The 12,815-nt window shown below is 38.2% G+C and overlaps 1 protein-coding gene across 1 annotated transcript; it reads right to left on the bottom strand.

Annotated features, from left to right (window-relative positions):
• Positions 1 to 2,255: 2,255 nt before the first annotated feature.
• On the bottom strand, positions 2,256 to 8,591 carry Pp2c1 (protein phosphatase 2C). The gene is made up of 6 exons (XM_076380740.1): positions 8,125 to 8,591; positions 7,403 to 7,753; positions 7,102 to 7,322; positions 6,640 to 6,783; positions 5,080 to 6,497; positions 2,256 to 4,538 (listed from the first exon to the last, which is right to left on the bottom strand). Exons 1-6 carry the CDS (start codon positions 8,426 to 8,428, stop codon positions 4,166 to 4,168), a joined length of 2,811 nt encoding a protein of 936 aa, XP_076236855.1. The 5' UTR covers positions 8,429 to 8,591; the 3' UTR covers positions 2,256 to 4,165.
• Between the last annotated feature and the right edge of the window lie 4,224 nt (positions 8,592 to 12,815).

Genomic DNA, 12,815 nt, shown 5'->3' with positions numbered 1-12,815 from the left:
CCATTTCCCGCCAAGTTTTCGAGAGACCTCCTCGCATATCATGTTCTCCTGATACTTACCTTAATTTTGGCTAAAAGGTAATGCTACAAATTTTGGGCAATTGTATAGAACTCTAATTACCTCTTCTGGTATTATGTTCTCCTGATACTTTGACTCATTTTCCTCGCAAAATAAACTTTGCATAGAAATAAAGAAGTATCAGAATATAACACCTAAAGAGATCTTTTGTAGGAAGTAGGATTTGGTTATTACACAGGATTCGTAATGGACTAAATAAATCACTAAATGCTTATATATTTCTTTTTACTATCTTTTTATTGTTATAAATTAAATAACACGAGATACATAGCATGAACGTGAAATTTTTAACTTAAATTTTCATTATTAACATACCTATTTGCTAGAGGTATGAACAAAGTTGAAAAATTGTCTATCTGGCTATCTTCCCTGATCACTAAACAGACATATAAGGTGATCAGTTTAACTGGAAACCCTCCAATGGGTATTGGCAGCAATTGCAATGTTAACAGCATTTACCTAGAATAAATGCTGCCAATGCTCGGATGGTTTCCAAATAAACTGATCACCCTGTAAGGTGATAGTTGCCTTATGTAAGACAAAAGGGGAACGCGAGCAAAGCAAACAAATAAATTCTGTTTGACTTAAAATTTTAAACTGAAGATATAAACCTAAACTTACCTATGATTCTATTCGATTCTTACACAAAGACACTTAATGATGTTCCTCGGCAGATGTATCTCGCGACGTATGAGTTGACCTCTGATCAAGGATGACGCACCTTTAAAGACCCATGGACCTTCGATACACATCATGGGAAACTAACCTAGTAACCGACTGAGGACCACCACGATCCGCACGCTGTGAAATCTCGGGAGCTACTGAGGAACATGCCTGTCGCGCAAAGTGTTTATACCTTTTTGGGGACAGACAGGCAACCCGATTAATTCACGAATAAGTACTTGGAATAATTTATGATATTTATGTCAATTAGATAAATATTCAAAGCAATTTTCGAAATAAATAATAAATTTTGTTACAATTATAAAGTACTTACAATAAATTAATACTTTCAAATTACTTTCCGGTACTCGATGCTGTGCACGGCTGTTTATGGGTTCGTATATTCAAGAAAGAGAACCTGCATGTGGATAGCCAGAGGTACAAGCGCGAAGGGTGGCGTAGGAACAGACCAGCAATAATATTACTGGCAGCTCACTTTTCATTTAAAGTTTGGGCACAACTTATCACTGGTCCAAGCTGTTCACTGACTAGGATAACCGAAGAGGTATCGGCTGTCCAGCGGCTATGGTAGTCCAAGAGGCCAGGGAGTCCCTCCAGAGTCGCGATGCTCAATTAAATTATAATCGGTGAAAAGACTAAACGGGCCTGACTACCATAGACCGAAATGTCGGTCGCCCAGCACGACATCAGACCCTACTTTCTGACAGCCTTTAAGTAGACCTGTGTTGCCAGAAGTGGACCATGCCTCCGAAGCGATCGCGAGTGATGACAATGCCCAGAATGGCTCACGAGCGGTTTTAAAGTAGATTTCAACAGCAGAGTAGGGAGTTATCGAAACCAATCGAAACTACGTACTTTAATGTCGTTCCTCAAGGAGTGGGAAGCCGATACAGAGGAGTCCTCTCGCGAGCGATTTTGGGCATTGTTAGGCATTTACCCTGAACACCGCTGCTCCAGGGAGTCGTCAGGACCAGGGATGTTAGAGAACCTCTGCTGTCCCTTCTGTCAAGTGACGTCACAAGATCTACCTCTACCTGAAGCTACATCTATATAGCTCCATCTCTTTTATGTCTCCTGGAGCGTAATACGCATATATCAGAAAGATGACGAAAACAGAGATATATATATGTACTCTGCATTTGGTTTCATTTGCTTCTGATTGGAAATATACTTAATACCCTATACAGTTTTATACATGTATGTTCTACACCATCCCTGGTCAAGACGATGTGCACCCTCTGAACAGCCATGCCAGAATGACAAGATAGACTTATACGCAAAGTTTAATCCAAATCGGTCTCTCTTTGATGATGAGTGTACTATCAGAATTATTCTTTAATGTTTTAGATTAGACTACTCTCTAAACTATTTGTCTCCATTTTTATAAGAAACTAGGGCCTGTAGAAACACTATCTCTACGTCTCAAGATTCTGGCACTACTGGGCTACTGTACAATGAAGCAATAGCAATAATTAAAAAGAAAATTTCCTAAAGACATTTGTATATTTCAGTTTATTTAATTAAAATATACAGAATTTAAACGTGATCACACATTTGTTCGAGTTCGCCGCCTTCTTCGACCTATTCTTAACCTGAGATAAACAACTATAAATTTTCGCTCACTATACGTTTCTGTGTCTGTGATAAATTTTCTTTTTTTGTTTCTCTTATATCGACTCTCAGAAAATACTTGTTTTTCCTTCACGCCCTATACATACAACGAATGTTAAATCTACAAGCGCAACCAGACGGTTCTCTTCATCTTTTACTACTTTCGTCCATTTCTCTATGTTTAATATAATTTTTTCTTGTTTGTATATAAATAAACGCTAGCAAATATTCTTTTCTCTTTATTTCGTTTTCTATGAGCATAATCATCTACACTTCATCTACACGTACATATAGAAAAGATTCATAAATATACGTGTACATTACATATATATATATACATACATACATAGTTTTGTATATTTATATGTATATATTGTGCTCCTTTGACGCATGTGCCAAGAAGAAATAGAATTCGTAAAATGTGAAATATTAAGAGCGCTACTCTTTTTTGTAGAAAAAATTTGTTAAAAGATATTTAGGTGGTTTATTCTACTCCTCGGTAATAAGAGTAAAGAAAAATATTTCTAAGTTTTCCTCTTAGCCCATGCGTGCATACACTTTATACATATACACATACATACGTATATACATATATACATACATTTATGGTAACTATTGTAGGCACGTGTCATTATCATTATCGTACATTTTTCTCTATTCTTTGATATATTTTATGCTCCCCTGCACTGTCTTTGATGAAACATAAAAATATAAAAATAGTATACTCATATAAACACGTATGTACGTTTATCGAAAGTATACACAGTTCCTTTTATTTTTCGAAAGGTCAAATAATCTGTGGACACAGTAAATTTTTTTACTCGCGATATTCTCATATGTACAAAATATCGATTATTTGAATAAATCAAAGTCAACTAAAAAAGGTCCCAACGTTATCTCGTAATAACAATAAAATTCTTAATAAAGGCTCGCAATAACATCATGGGTAGAAAATATCATTAGTTTTAACACCTACTGAACAATATCGCAAAGTAAAACTATATTAATAGTGGATTTACTGTCTCGCACATTGATCATTTGCCTTATTCGGTAAACGCACGTTTAACTAAAACGTTCAACCTAAATTCTCCTGAAATACATTTCGCACTGCACAGTGCTGGCTATTCGCAAAACTTTAAAGTATAATAAAATAAGACAACATATTTGAAATCAGTTAAAAAAAAAAATGAAAATGGAAAAAGGAATGGGGAAAAAAAAGAAGAGAAACCAATGAAACGAGTCCTATTTAATGACTTAAGCACTGTTTGCGAAACCTCTGCAATTGGATCAATCTTTCAACAAACAAATAATTACTATACATCTAATCTATGCACATATGCGAAAAATACGGTGAATTTTTACCCGTAAAAGTGCCATGGAAGTTTGTTAGAATACCGTTCTGCATTAGCAAACTGTTGTTCTAAAAATTCTTCATATATATGCGTTTACTTACTCCTAAAAAACAGTTCAAGAGGAGGTCAGAGCTATACTAAAACAGTAAACAACGAGGTTCAATATTTGAAACATTGAATCGGTTGGTCCACCAAATGCAAAACCCAATTCCGTCAAGATGTCTGGAAGGTCGGGGCCGAGAGCCGTGCCCGCAACATATTCGCGTTTCTCTTAGGACTCGAGAATAAAATGCAATAATAATATACTACAGACGCGATTTTTAACCAGCGTACCTTCCGTTCAAGACGGAGAGATGATGCGCGCGTGAAATAAACACAGGTGAGGGTAACAGACAATACCCTGTTGAACGCATAATATAATTAAAGTATGTTATCCTACTTCATTTTCCAAGACGCTTAATGCGAGATCGCGTACTTAATGACCTAGCGCTAGGATTATAGGGTGATTTTACTCTTTTAGCCATTCCAGAACTAGAGCATCCCGTATTCGTAGAACTAATCGTAGCGCAGGTCCCGCTTCCAGTATTACTACTACTTTGCTTAATACTGGACGACAAGGAGGAAGATCTTACTCTACTCGACTGTAGAAATCCGTTATTATTAGACTGTTTTAACTTGCTAGGCAATGAGAGTCGATTTTGCTTCACCAGTCCGTACTGATGTACTAATTGTGCGGATATTGTGTGACCGTTTATGTCTATATTACGTGAGCGCAATGTTTTTACAGGTGCTGCAGCGGCGATGGTGTCCGATCTGAAAAAAATATCATCACATTATATAGACTACTGTAAAAGTGTGAGTCTAAAAGTAGACTGCGAATGTTTATGCAAATCTCCATTTTCATAAATAAGTGCAATTATCCCTCCGTGGACACACTAAGTCCATTTTGCCCACGACTATTTTTTTACAGTTTTAAGTTTTCAAAAAAATCTGATAAAATTCTGGGATACTTATTGAAGTCTCCATTTGAATGCGCCATCGTTACTTGAGTGAAATGTTTGTAGGATTAATTAGGAAACATAAAAATTCGGAAGCAGTTTACAAAGAAGCAGAATTCACTGCAAAGAAAATGAACTCAGTGTACCTACAGAAAGTTAGAGAAGTGCAACCTAATGAAAGATTTGTTCGAACCTTTAAATACTATAAAGTCTACTTAAATTCTGATATTTTGCAGAATTTTGTGCATTATATGGATTCTGTATGTTTCTGCATATCGGAATTTGCTATAAATGCATGAAGAGCCGCAGTCTACTAATGCGTGTCTAATAGAATCGTACAAAGTAAAAAGACAAACCTGAGCCAACGTTGTGGAACAGTCGTACTATCCGTAGAACCTATAATAGACACACTTCGATTTATCCTCCGCTCGCTACAACTATTCGACCGATTACTTCTCCCCTGATCCCATTCTCTCGCACCAAGACTAGCAGCCCACAGTTGCTTCAACAGACCTTTAATAGACGGCCTTCTGATAGCCTTCACTGGCGTAGCTTTTTTTCCCAAACTTCTTTGGAAGGTATTTAACGAAGATAGTTTTTCTTGTATAGGTACAGTGGTAGTGCTTCCTGTGGAACGAGTGATATTAGATTCTGCAGCAGGCCAGCTTATGCTGCTGCTCGCATCCTTCATGGTCTGATTAGCTGGATCATTCTCGTCGACAGGATTCCTTCTATCTTCCGAACGCGTCCTTCTTTTGACACAAGGCTCCTGCAATATACATGTGTCTTCCACCGTACTAACTACACTTGATGATATTGCACTATGTCTTCTTTTCGTACCGACGGCACTACCAGTTGTTTTACTCGCAGAGTTCCTTACACCTTCTTCCACTGTGTTTCCTGTTACAGACACTTTTGTATTACGCGGCCTAAACCTCGAGTTCACGTACGTTTTCGTGTCCAACGAACTCGATTCTTTAAGGGTGGTTCGCGTGTGCGAATTTAAACTATGCCTTTTTCTCACACTTCGGATTTCTGTCCTGGAAGCAGAGAACAGCGCGTGTTGTTTATGATGCGATCCGTTTAAAACATTAGCTTTCACTTCGTTTTCGTTGGAGGGACCGTTCTCCGAGACAGTTCCATTATTTTTTTGTAAATTACTAGCAACAGGACTGGAAGAATGTACATCATCACATTCACCAGAAAATGCACTTTGGTGTATCACATTTGAAGCACCGTCTTGGTTGACCTCATTATTATTTTCTAGTTCAGATGTTTCTTGAGATTTCATAATGTTCTGATGAATCAGTACATTCGCAACATCGTGTTGCACTTCCGTTGCTTTGGTCTCCTCCTGGATAAGCTTCTCCTCAAGTTCTTCTAGCGGTGTTTCTAATTCTTCGTTATTTACCTTCACATTTTCTTCAGTGCTATTATCGGTTGTTGTTTTTATTAATGTAATACTTTCTTCCACAAATGTTTCTTTGATAGTTTTGTGCGTTGTCTCTTCATGCAATGTTTGAATCGTATTGGTACTTTCTTCTACTTTTTCCATCTGTATTTCTTCCGATTTCGTTTCCTGGATGTTTTCTTCAATTCTGTCCAAGAAGTCTGATTTATGAAGATCGACATTGTGATTTGTCATGGGAAGAGGTCTTGGTATGTATGAAGCTTCTGGATTATAAGCAGGCTTCTCTGTGCTTTCAGTGGCAAGTGTAGTCGCAGCTGTATGTACACTTTCATGCGTCATGCATTCTTTTTGACTCAATAGAACCTTTTAAAGTAGAAAATAAGTTTGATCAATCACAATTTTTTAAATTTAGAGGTGAGCATTATTTTAAAAAATTTTAAAGTGATTGTAAACTAAGATACCATGTCCCTAGCTTGCTAGTAAACTATAATTAATGAATACATACCTTCCGGGATGGACCTGGTGGATCCAACATTAATGTAACAACGCTTGTATTATCCGCGCGTAGCCTCTTTGATGACCACCTTTCTAATGCTTTATCTACTAAACTCTTGGAAGGATTAATCCATAACTGTACATTGTCAGTTTGCTGTTTAAAGAAACAATCATAAATATATTATTAATGTGTTGTGTTATATACAGTATTCAACTACAGAAGTTCAATAGCAAAAATAAAAAATGACGAAATTGCGTTTGAGATTTCGTTTGTTAATTATGTTTAAAAATAGATCAAATCTGCTTGGAAATTTGGCAAATTAGATCACAGATCATGGAAAGCAATGATCATGGTTTCTTTAAAAATATAATTCATAAAGGTTAAAACGCAATTTCGTTATTCTTGATTTCTGTCTTATTTTGTTGTATAGAATAACTCTTCAATTTTGTGTTAAAAATTTGTGAAACATACCCCATTACACGTTTGCTGAGAAGCAATCAAATGTTTCTCATTATGTCTATCTGCAGCTTGAACAATAGCCACAGCAGCTTGTGGTGTTAACATGTTCCACAGTCCATCTGTTCCAAAAATAAGGCAACGATGTGACTCAACATCAATCGCAACTACTTTAACATCCGGTTCTGGAGATACAACAAATGTATCTAATTCAGAATTGTAACTCCAGAGATCGCCTATAAAATATAAAATAGTTAATAATTTAGTAACTTCCACAGAATCATGAATCTGATATCAATTAGAGACAAAAATATACCTAAAGATCTAGCAACAGCAAGAAAAGGAATTTCATCTATATGGGTGGACCTTCGAACCGGTCCCTTATGTCCTATACGAGGTCTATTCCAAACAACTCTTGGAACGCCAGATTTACTGACTACTTTCCCACCAGACTTTCGTATCCTTATCATCTCTGGCGTGCTCTCTGGCTTATGATCCTTTGTCAAAGCTTTTGCTCGCCATTGGGGATCACCATCCACTTGATATCCTAATATTATGCCAGAGTCACCAACATGACCTATATAAATCTTCCCCTTTCGAATGAACGCTATGCTAGCAGTGGTCCCAGCCGTAGATGGTAATCCAGACGCCGTTCTTGGCCACTTATCTACCAAAAAACAGATATCCATCAGTGATTACACACCGAAGATACATTTCCAATATTCCACTTCCCCAAAATGTTCGTTCCCACGAACAACAAATCAATCACACTATATCCACCGATATCAAACATTTTCTCTGAACAACTTTTTCATGGAACAGAACCTTTCAGGTTAGCTCAGATTACATAACCTAAATTCTAACCTAATCAGGCATGAGTGGTGGGGGAAATACGCGGGACAATGACAGAAATTCCCCAACAAATCCTCGATACCGTATCTTTTCGTGCGAAATACGTTTGGAGGACGTTCCGAACGCGAAAGAAGCTCGCGAAACGGTAAAACAACGGAACAGGAAGTAATCAAGGGGCACTCTTACCAAGCTCCCGCCACATCGCGTAATGCGTGTTCACGTATCCTTCTTTGATGGCTCGCAGCACATCCTCGTCGCGGTCGCTCCAAAAGTTCTTCTGTTTGATGATCACGTTCATCAGGTGTTCCTTGGCGTAGGTCGCCGCCTCGCCGCCCCCGTGGCCATCGAATATCCCGAAGAAGGCGTACTCCAGGTCCTTGTCGTCCGGTGTCGACTGAAAGGCCACGCTGAACATGTCCTCCATGTATTTCCGACCGCCCTGGTTACAGTGGCCGGTCACTCTTAGGTTAACCCCAATACTCAACGGCATGATGGGCCACGCCGGTGATACGGGACGCGGTGGAACGATCACGCCAAGACCGCACTTTCCTCCTTCCTTTTCGCTACGCGCTCGCGTTCGACACGTACACGGGGAACGGAAGCCTCGTATTTACTGGGCAGGTCCGCGCGAAGCTCGAGGGACGCACACACACTCCAACGATCATGGCCCCGCACGGCACAATGACGTTGCGCGCTACGGAGCAGGGCAAGAGGGGTCGCCCCCTCTACGATTTCACCGTCGCTAGCGCGCGCCAGCGGCGCACCACATACGACGACGTTTCTCGAGAATCTTCAAACGGAAGATTTCGAGCGCATATAAGGCCCCCTTCACACTACCGTCTCCCGTTTCGACGCGGGACCCAGCGAATTTCAATTCGAATTTCGAACTTCTTCTAATGCCCGAGAATTTGTTCCAGGGCATCGTTTACTTTTCTCGAGGCGCGTTATCGTCGCCTGGGCTGCTATCATCGCGTCGAAACGGGTCGTCTGAGTTAGGCCTGACTTAATAATGGCTGAATTTGTAAAGGCCAATGGAAAGTGGCCGACTTGTTCGGACATGCCGATGATTCATCGGATCGGAGGGCTCAGTTTGCCGGTGGACAGCGGTGAGAAAGCACGGGATTGTTTGGGATGTGATTCAGTAGATGGAATGGATAATCTTGAATTGGATTTTTTAATTTAACCCTTCCTCCTTAACCTTTAATTATTGATATGGAGCTTGGTAGGCTCCACGTGATATATTTTTATTGCTCGCAGTTAAATATGAAAGATTTTATATCAAGAAGATTTGGAGTATATGTCGCACGTATACTCCAAATAATTAATATCAATAGATTTAGTCAGACTTCGTAGCTTGAAATTGAGTGTTCGTAGCTGAGGGTTAAACGTAATTTCGATACCTTTAAACGTTGGTCATTTATTACACGTTTAGCAATAAGTGGAACTTTAAAACAGTTCATGGAACTTCTTTAAACGTTCTATGTAAGAATTATTGCCTCTAATTAAAAAAAATACTGTTATTGTAATCTTTATATAGAACATACATTAGTTTTCGAGAAATCCCTTTGGAACAAATATGGTCCATGCATATGGAGTAAAGAAAAGTGTTATTATTGATATTGATATTAACTTTCGTATTTCGATTCACTTACGATGAACTTAGATACATTGAGAGACTAAGAACTTGTATTCGTAATTCGATTTTCTCTTATCGAAGGTGTGATCATAAAAAGTATTTCATTCTTAGCTAAAAAAGATATAACGTCTTTAACTACTGACATTCAATTTTATATGTTTTCAACAACAACTTGTATATACTGCTAATTTTTGTCTTCTCAAAGACGAGTAAGAATACACGAAAACTAAACTCGTTTACTCATAAATACAGCAAACTTTACAGAGGGGGCGTTCTTAGTACTCTAACTTTAAAATTTGAAAAAATCCAAGATTTGATCGTAATCGCTGCAGCATATCTGATCAGTGATTATTCTAGATATAGATTATTGGTTAACGAATTTACAAGTAAAATATTTACAAAAATTGAAAATTACTTAACCAAAAATGAACCTCACACACAATACGCGTAAGCACGTATCTAATCATAGTTTATAAGATTTCGCGCTTTATATGGCGTTTAACTTTGTCCTAGCGATTGTAGCGCGCCAAGGCAGACACTGGCTGCGTAATTGGCACGTATCGCGGGATAAAAGGCGAGCTCTGGCTGCAGGTAACACGGTACAAAAATAAAAAATCCGTAGAGAATTCGATTTTGAATGCATAGATGAGTATTTTATTAACAAACGCCACATATTACATAGAAGGCGCCTAGAATTTTCTCACACGCACCTTCTTGTGTTTCTTACGTTTATGTACAAACAAAGAACTGACAATCGTTTCTTGTCCCATGACGCAAACGCGGCCAATTCGTTCAAATGAAAGCTTAAACTGGCAGTTCGATCGTCGAGGCGTAGTGTGTACGCTCCCAAGGTCTTATAATCGCATCGCTAAAAGAGGACTAGTGTGAAGGGAGCTTAACGCTCTTCAAATTTTTTTCTCAACCCTCCTACCCAATACAACATCAGTTACATACGTGTATGTACACACACACACATATATGTACATATAAATTTCTTCAAATCGATACCATTTTTTCCCAACAGCTGTATATTCGAAATACCAGAGTACTGGAATATTCTGTATCGCGAAGTTAATCGCGAGTTCGAATCGATTCGCGCGGCAGAAAGTTCCACGAGGAAGTATCAATAATATATTATCTACATATTCGATAGTCACGGTGAAACGTTAGGTCGCGTACTATTTCCGTTAGTTCTATTTTCATGAACCATATGGCGATCATGCAGCAGCCGTAACGTGTAGATCCTCGCTAAGTTCAATTTGCCGCGCGTTTCGAATTCAACAGAGTAGCTGGATGTGTTCATGAAATTTCCAAAAACTCGCCCGTAAACAGCAACTCTGTAACATTACCTCGGTTATGTTACGCTCACGGACGACCACCACACGCGAAGCGTATCGCTCCCCTCCTAGCGTCCCAGCGTCCCTTGGCACTCCCCACCACTGTGGAAACTTTTACCCCGTCCTTTGCCCCGCCGAGCCTCTGACAACGGGGCGGCCCATCACGTCGCTGCTATTCATGCCGCGCATCTCGACTCACGCAGTCGCTGCGTTGCCACGTTTCCATTCTTTCAGCCTCTGAACTTTCTTGTCCAGCTGTGAGCTCGACTTTCGCGAAATTCTTTTCGAAATTAATCAATTTCAACTAAAAGAGAACTATTTTCAATAGAATTCGTTAAAATATCTTCTCATTTTCATTATATTAAGAGAATATAATCTGGGATTGAATTCAGAAAGGCATGAAATATTTATGGAGGCATATTATATTTTGGGTATTCTTGAATTTAAGTTTCCCTCTTCGTTCGAATATTCATATGCTTCGAGGGAAATGTATTTAATGGATGTTAAGTAGGGACTGGATGATGTTTTACGAGTGTTTAAAAGCGTTTAATTGCAATTTGACATCGTTCGCGCCTCTGGTCGAGGAACATCGACAACGAACTAAGTGGAAGGCAAACATTTCTGTTTTGCCAGGCAGCGCAGTTATCTCTCTCCAAGAGCAAAACACAGGGCACGTGTTTGAACTTGCTCGGTCTTGTGGAGCTGGCAACGTCGCGCTATGTTCAAAATAGCACTCCCAGCTGGCGGCTTTCGCTTAACATCCGATAGAGGCTGCGACTTGATAGAGATCGTTTCGATTTCTTGTTCAAACAAAATCGATTCGATTGATGTCTGGTTTTTGAATTTCTCTTGAAAACGAGTACCAATTGGCGAGGAATTTCGCATTTTAAAGGAGATTGGCGATACGATCGATACGCGTCATCGATTGCATCATCTCCCTAAAAAAGATGGCTGTGCCTTTCAGCTCGGAAACAGTTATACTGCACTACGCTAGTCAACTGCGATCTATTTCTTTAATGGATGATGATGGTCCACATGCAAATCGGTTTAAGAGATTTCAGAGAGGAGATTATTATTATATTTTTTAAATTATATTTCAATCGCTGATTGTATAATTTCATTTGAGAAACTGCGTACATGTTCAAAGAGAGAAAAGCAACTATACCACCATCTATCGACGATTGGTAGACTTACAGGACATTGTAGAAGTTGACAAATGTGTGAAAATGGAACAAATGTGTTGACAGAATTAAAAAACGATAATTAAACTGTTTGAATTTACATGATAATTTCAGGAAAATATAAAATACTGGGAAACTTGTTTCTAAAAATTCGTTCAACTAATGCTGGTATCAGAACTAATGCTTGATATCACTGGTATTTAAATTGCGCATGTTTATGCAATTATGAGAAATTTCAACGTGAAGGAAAATGCAGGATAGACATAAGACGAAGGAATACAAACAATTTCTACAATAAAGTTATAATATTTAGATCGTGAAAAATCACTATTTACTTATACCAATAAATTATACCGTTTAGCAATATCACAGATTTTTAAATTAATTTAAAGAATTATTAAAGTTATATTAAGTCATATGTACGTATATTAGAAAAAAGTTTAAATACCTTTGCTGCATGAAAATAAAAGTAGTAAAAAGCAAGACATACAACAAATTTACATAGAGAATAAATTATACATAATTTTAAGTACTGTATTTATTCGTTATAAACTCCTTACTATCTTTGTCGTTTGTCTTTCTTGTTGTCACCATAATCTATCCTTATTTTCACCTCAGATATAAATTCTCAAACAAATATGAATTACTTTAAAACACTCGAATTAAATTTCAACAATAAGTTTTTTGTGCTTTATAAATTTATTATTATACAATAACAAGTCA

The sequence above is a fragment of the Calliopsis andreniformis genome, chromosome 6 (genome assembly GCF_051401765.1).
Source record: "Calliopsis andreniformis isolate RMS-2024a chromosome 6, iyCalAndr_principal, whole genome shotgun sequence".
In the NCBI taxonomy this organism is placed as follows: domain Eukaryota; kingdom Metazoa; phylum Arthropoda; class Insecta; order Hymenoptera; family Andrenidae; genus Calliopsis; species Calliopsis andreniformis.
The sequence above is the reverse complement of the archived record's forward strand: the minus strand, read 5'-3'. Positions and strand labels throughout refer to the sequence as shown.

Bases quoted from the DNA above. Each gene is read 5' to 3' on its own strand.
- Pp2c1 (XM_076380740.1), bottom strand. From the start codon at position 8,428: ATGCCGTTGAGTATTGGGGTTAACCTAAGAGTGACCGGCCACTGTAAC. The intron at 6,498-6,639 runs GTATGTATTCAT...CTACTTTAAAAG, and splicing joins CACCAGGTCCATCCCGGAAG to GTTCTATTGAGTCAAAAAGA. The intron at 4,539-5,079 runs GTTTGTCTTTTT...TATTTTTTTCAG, and splicing joins GTTCCACAACGTTGGCTCAG to ATCGGACACCATCGCCGCTG.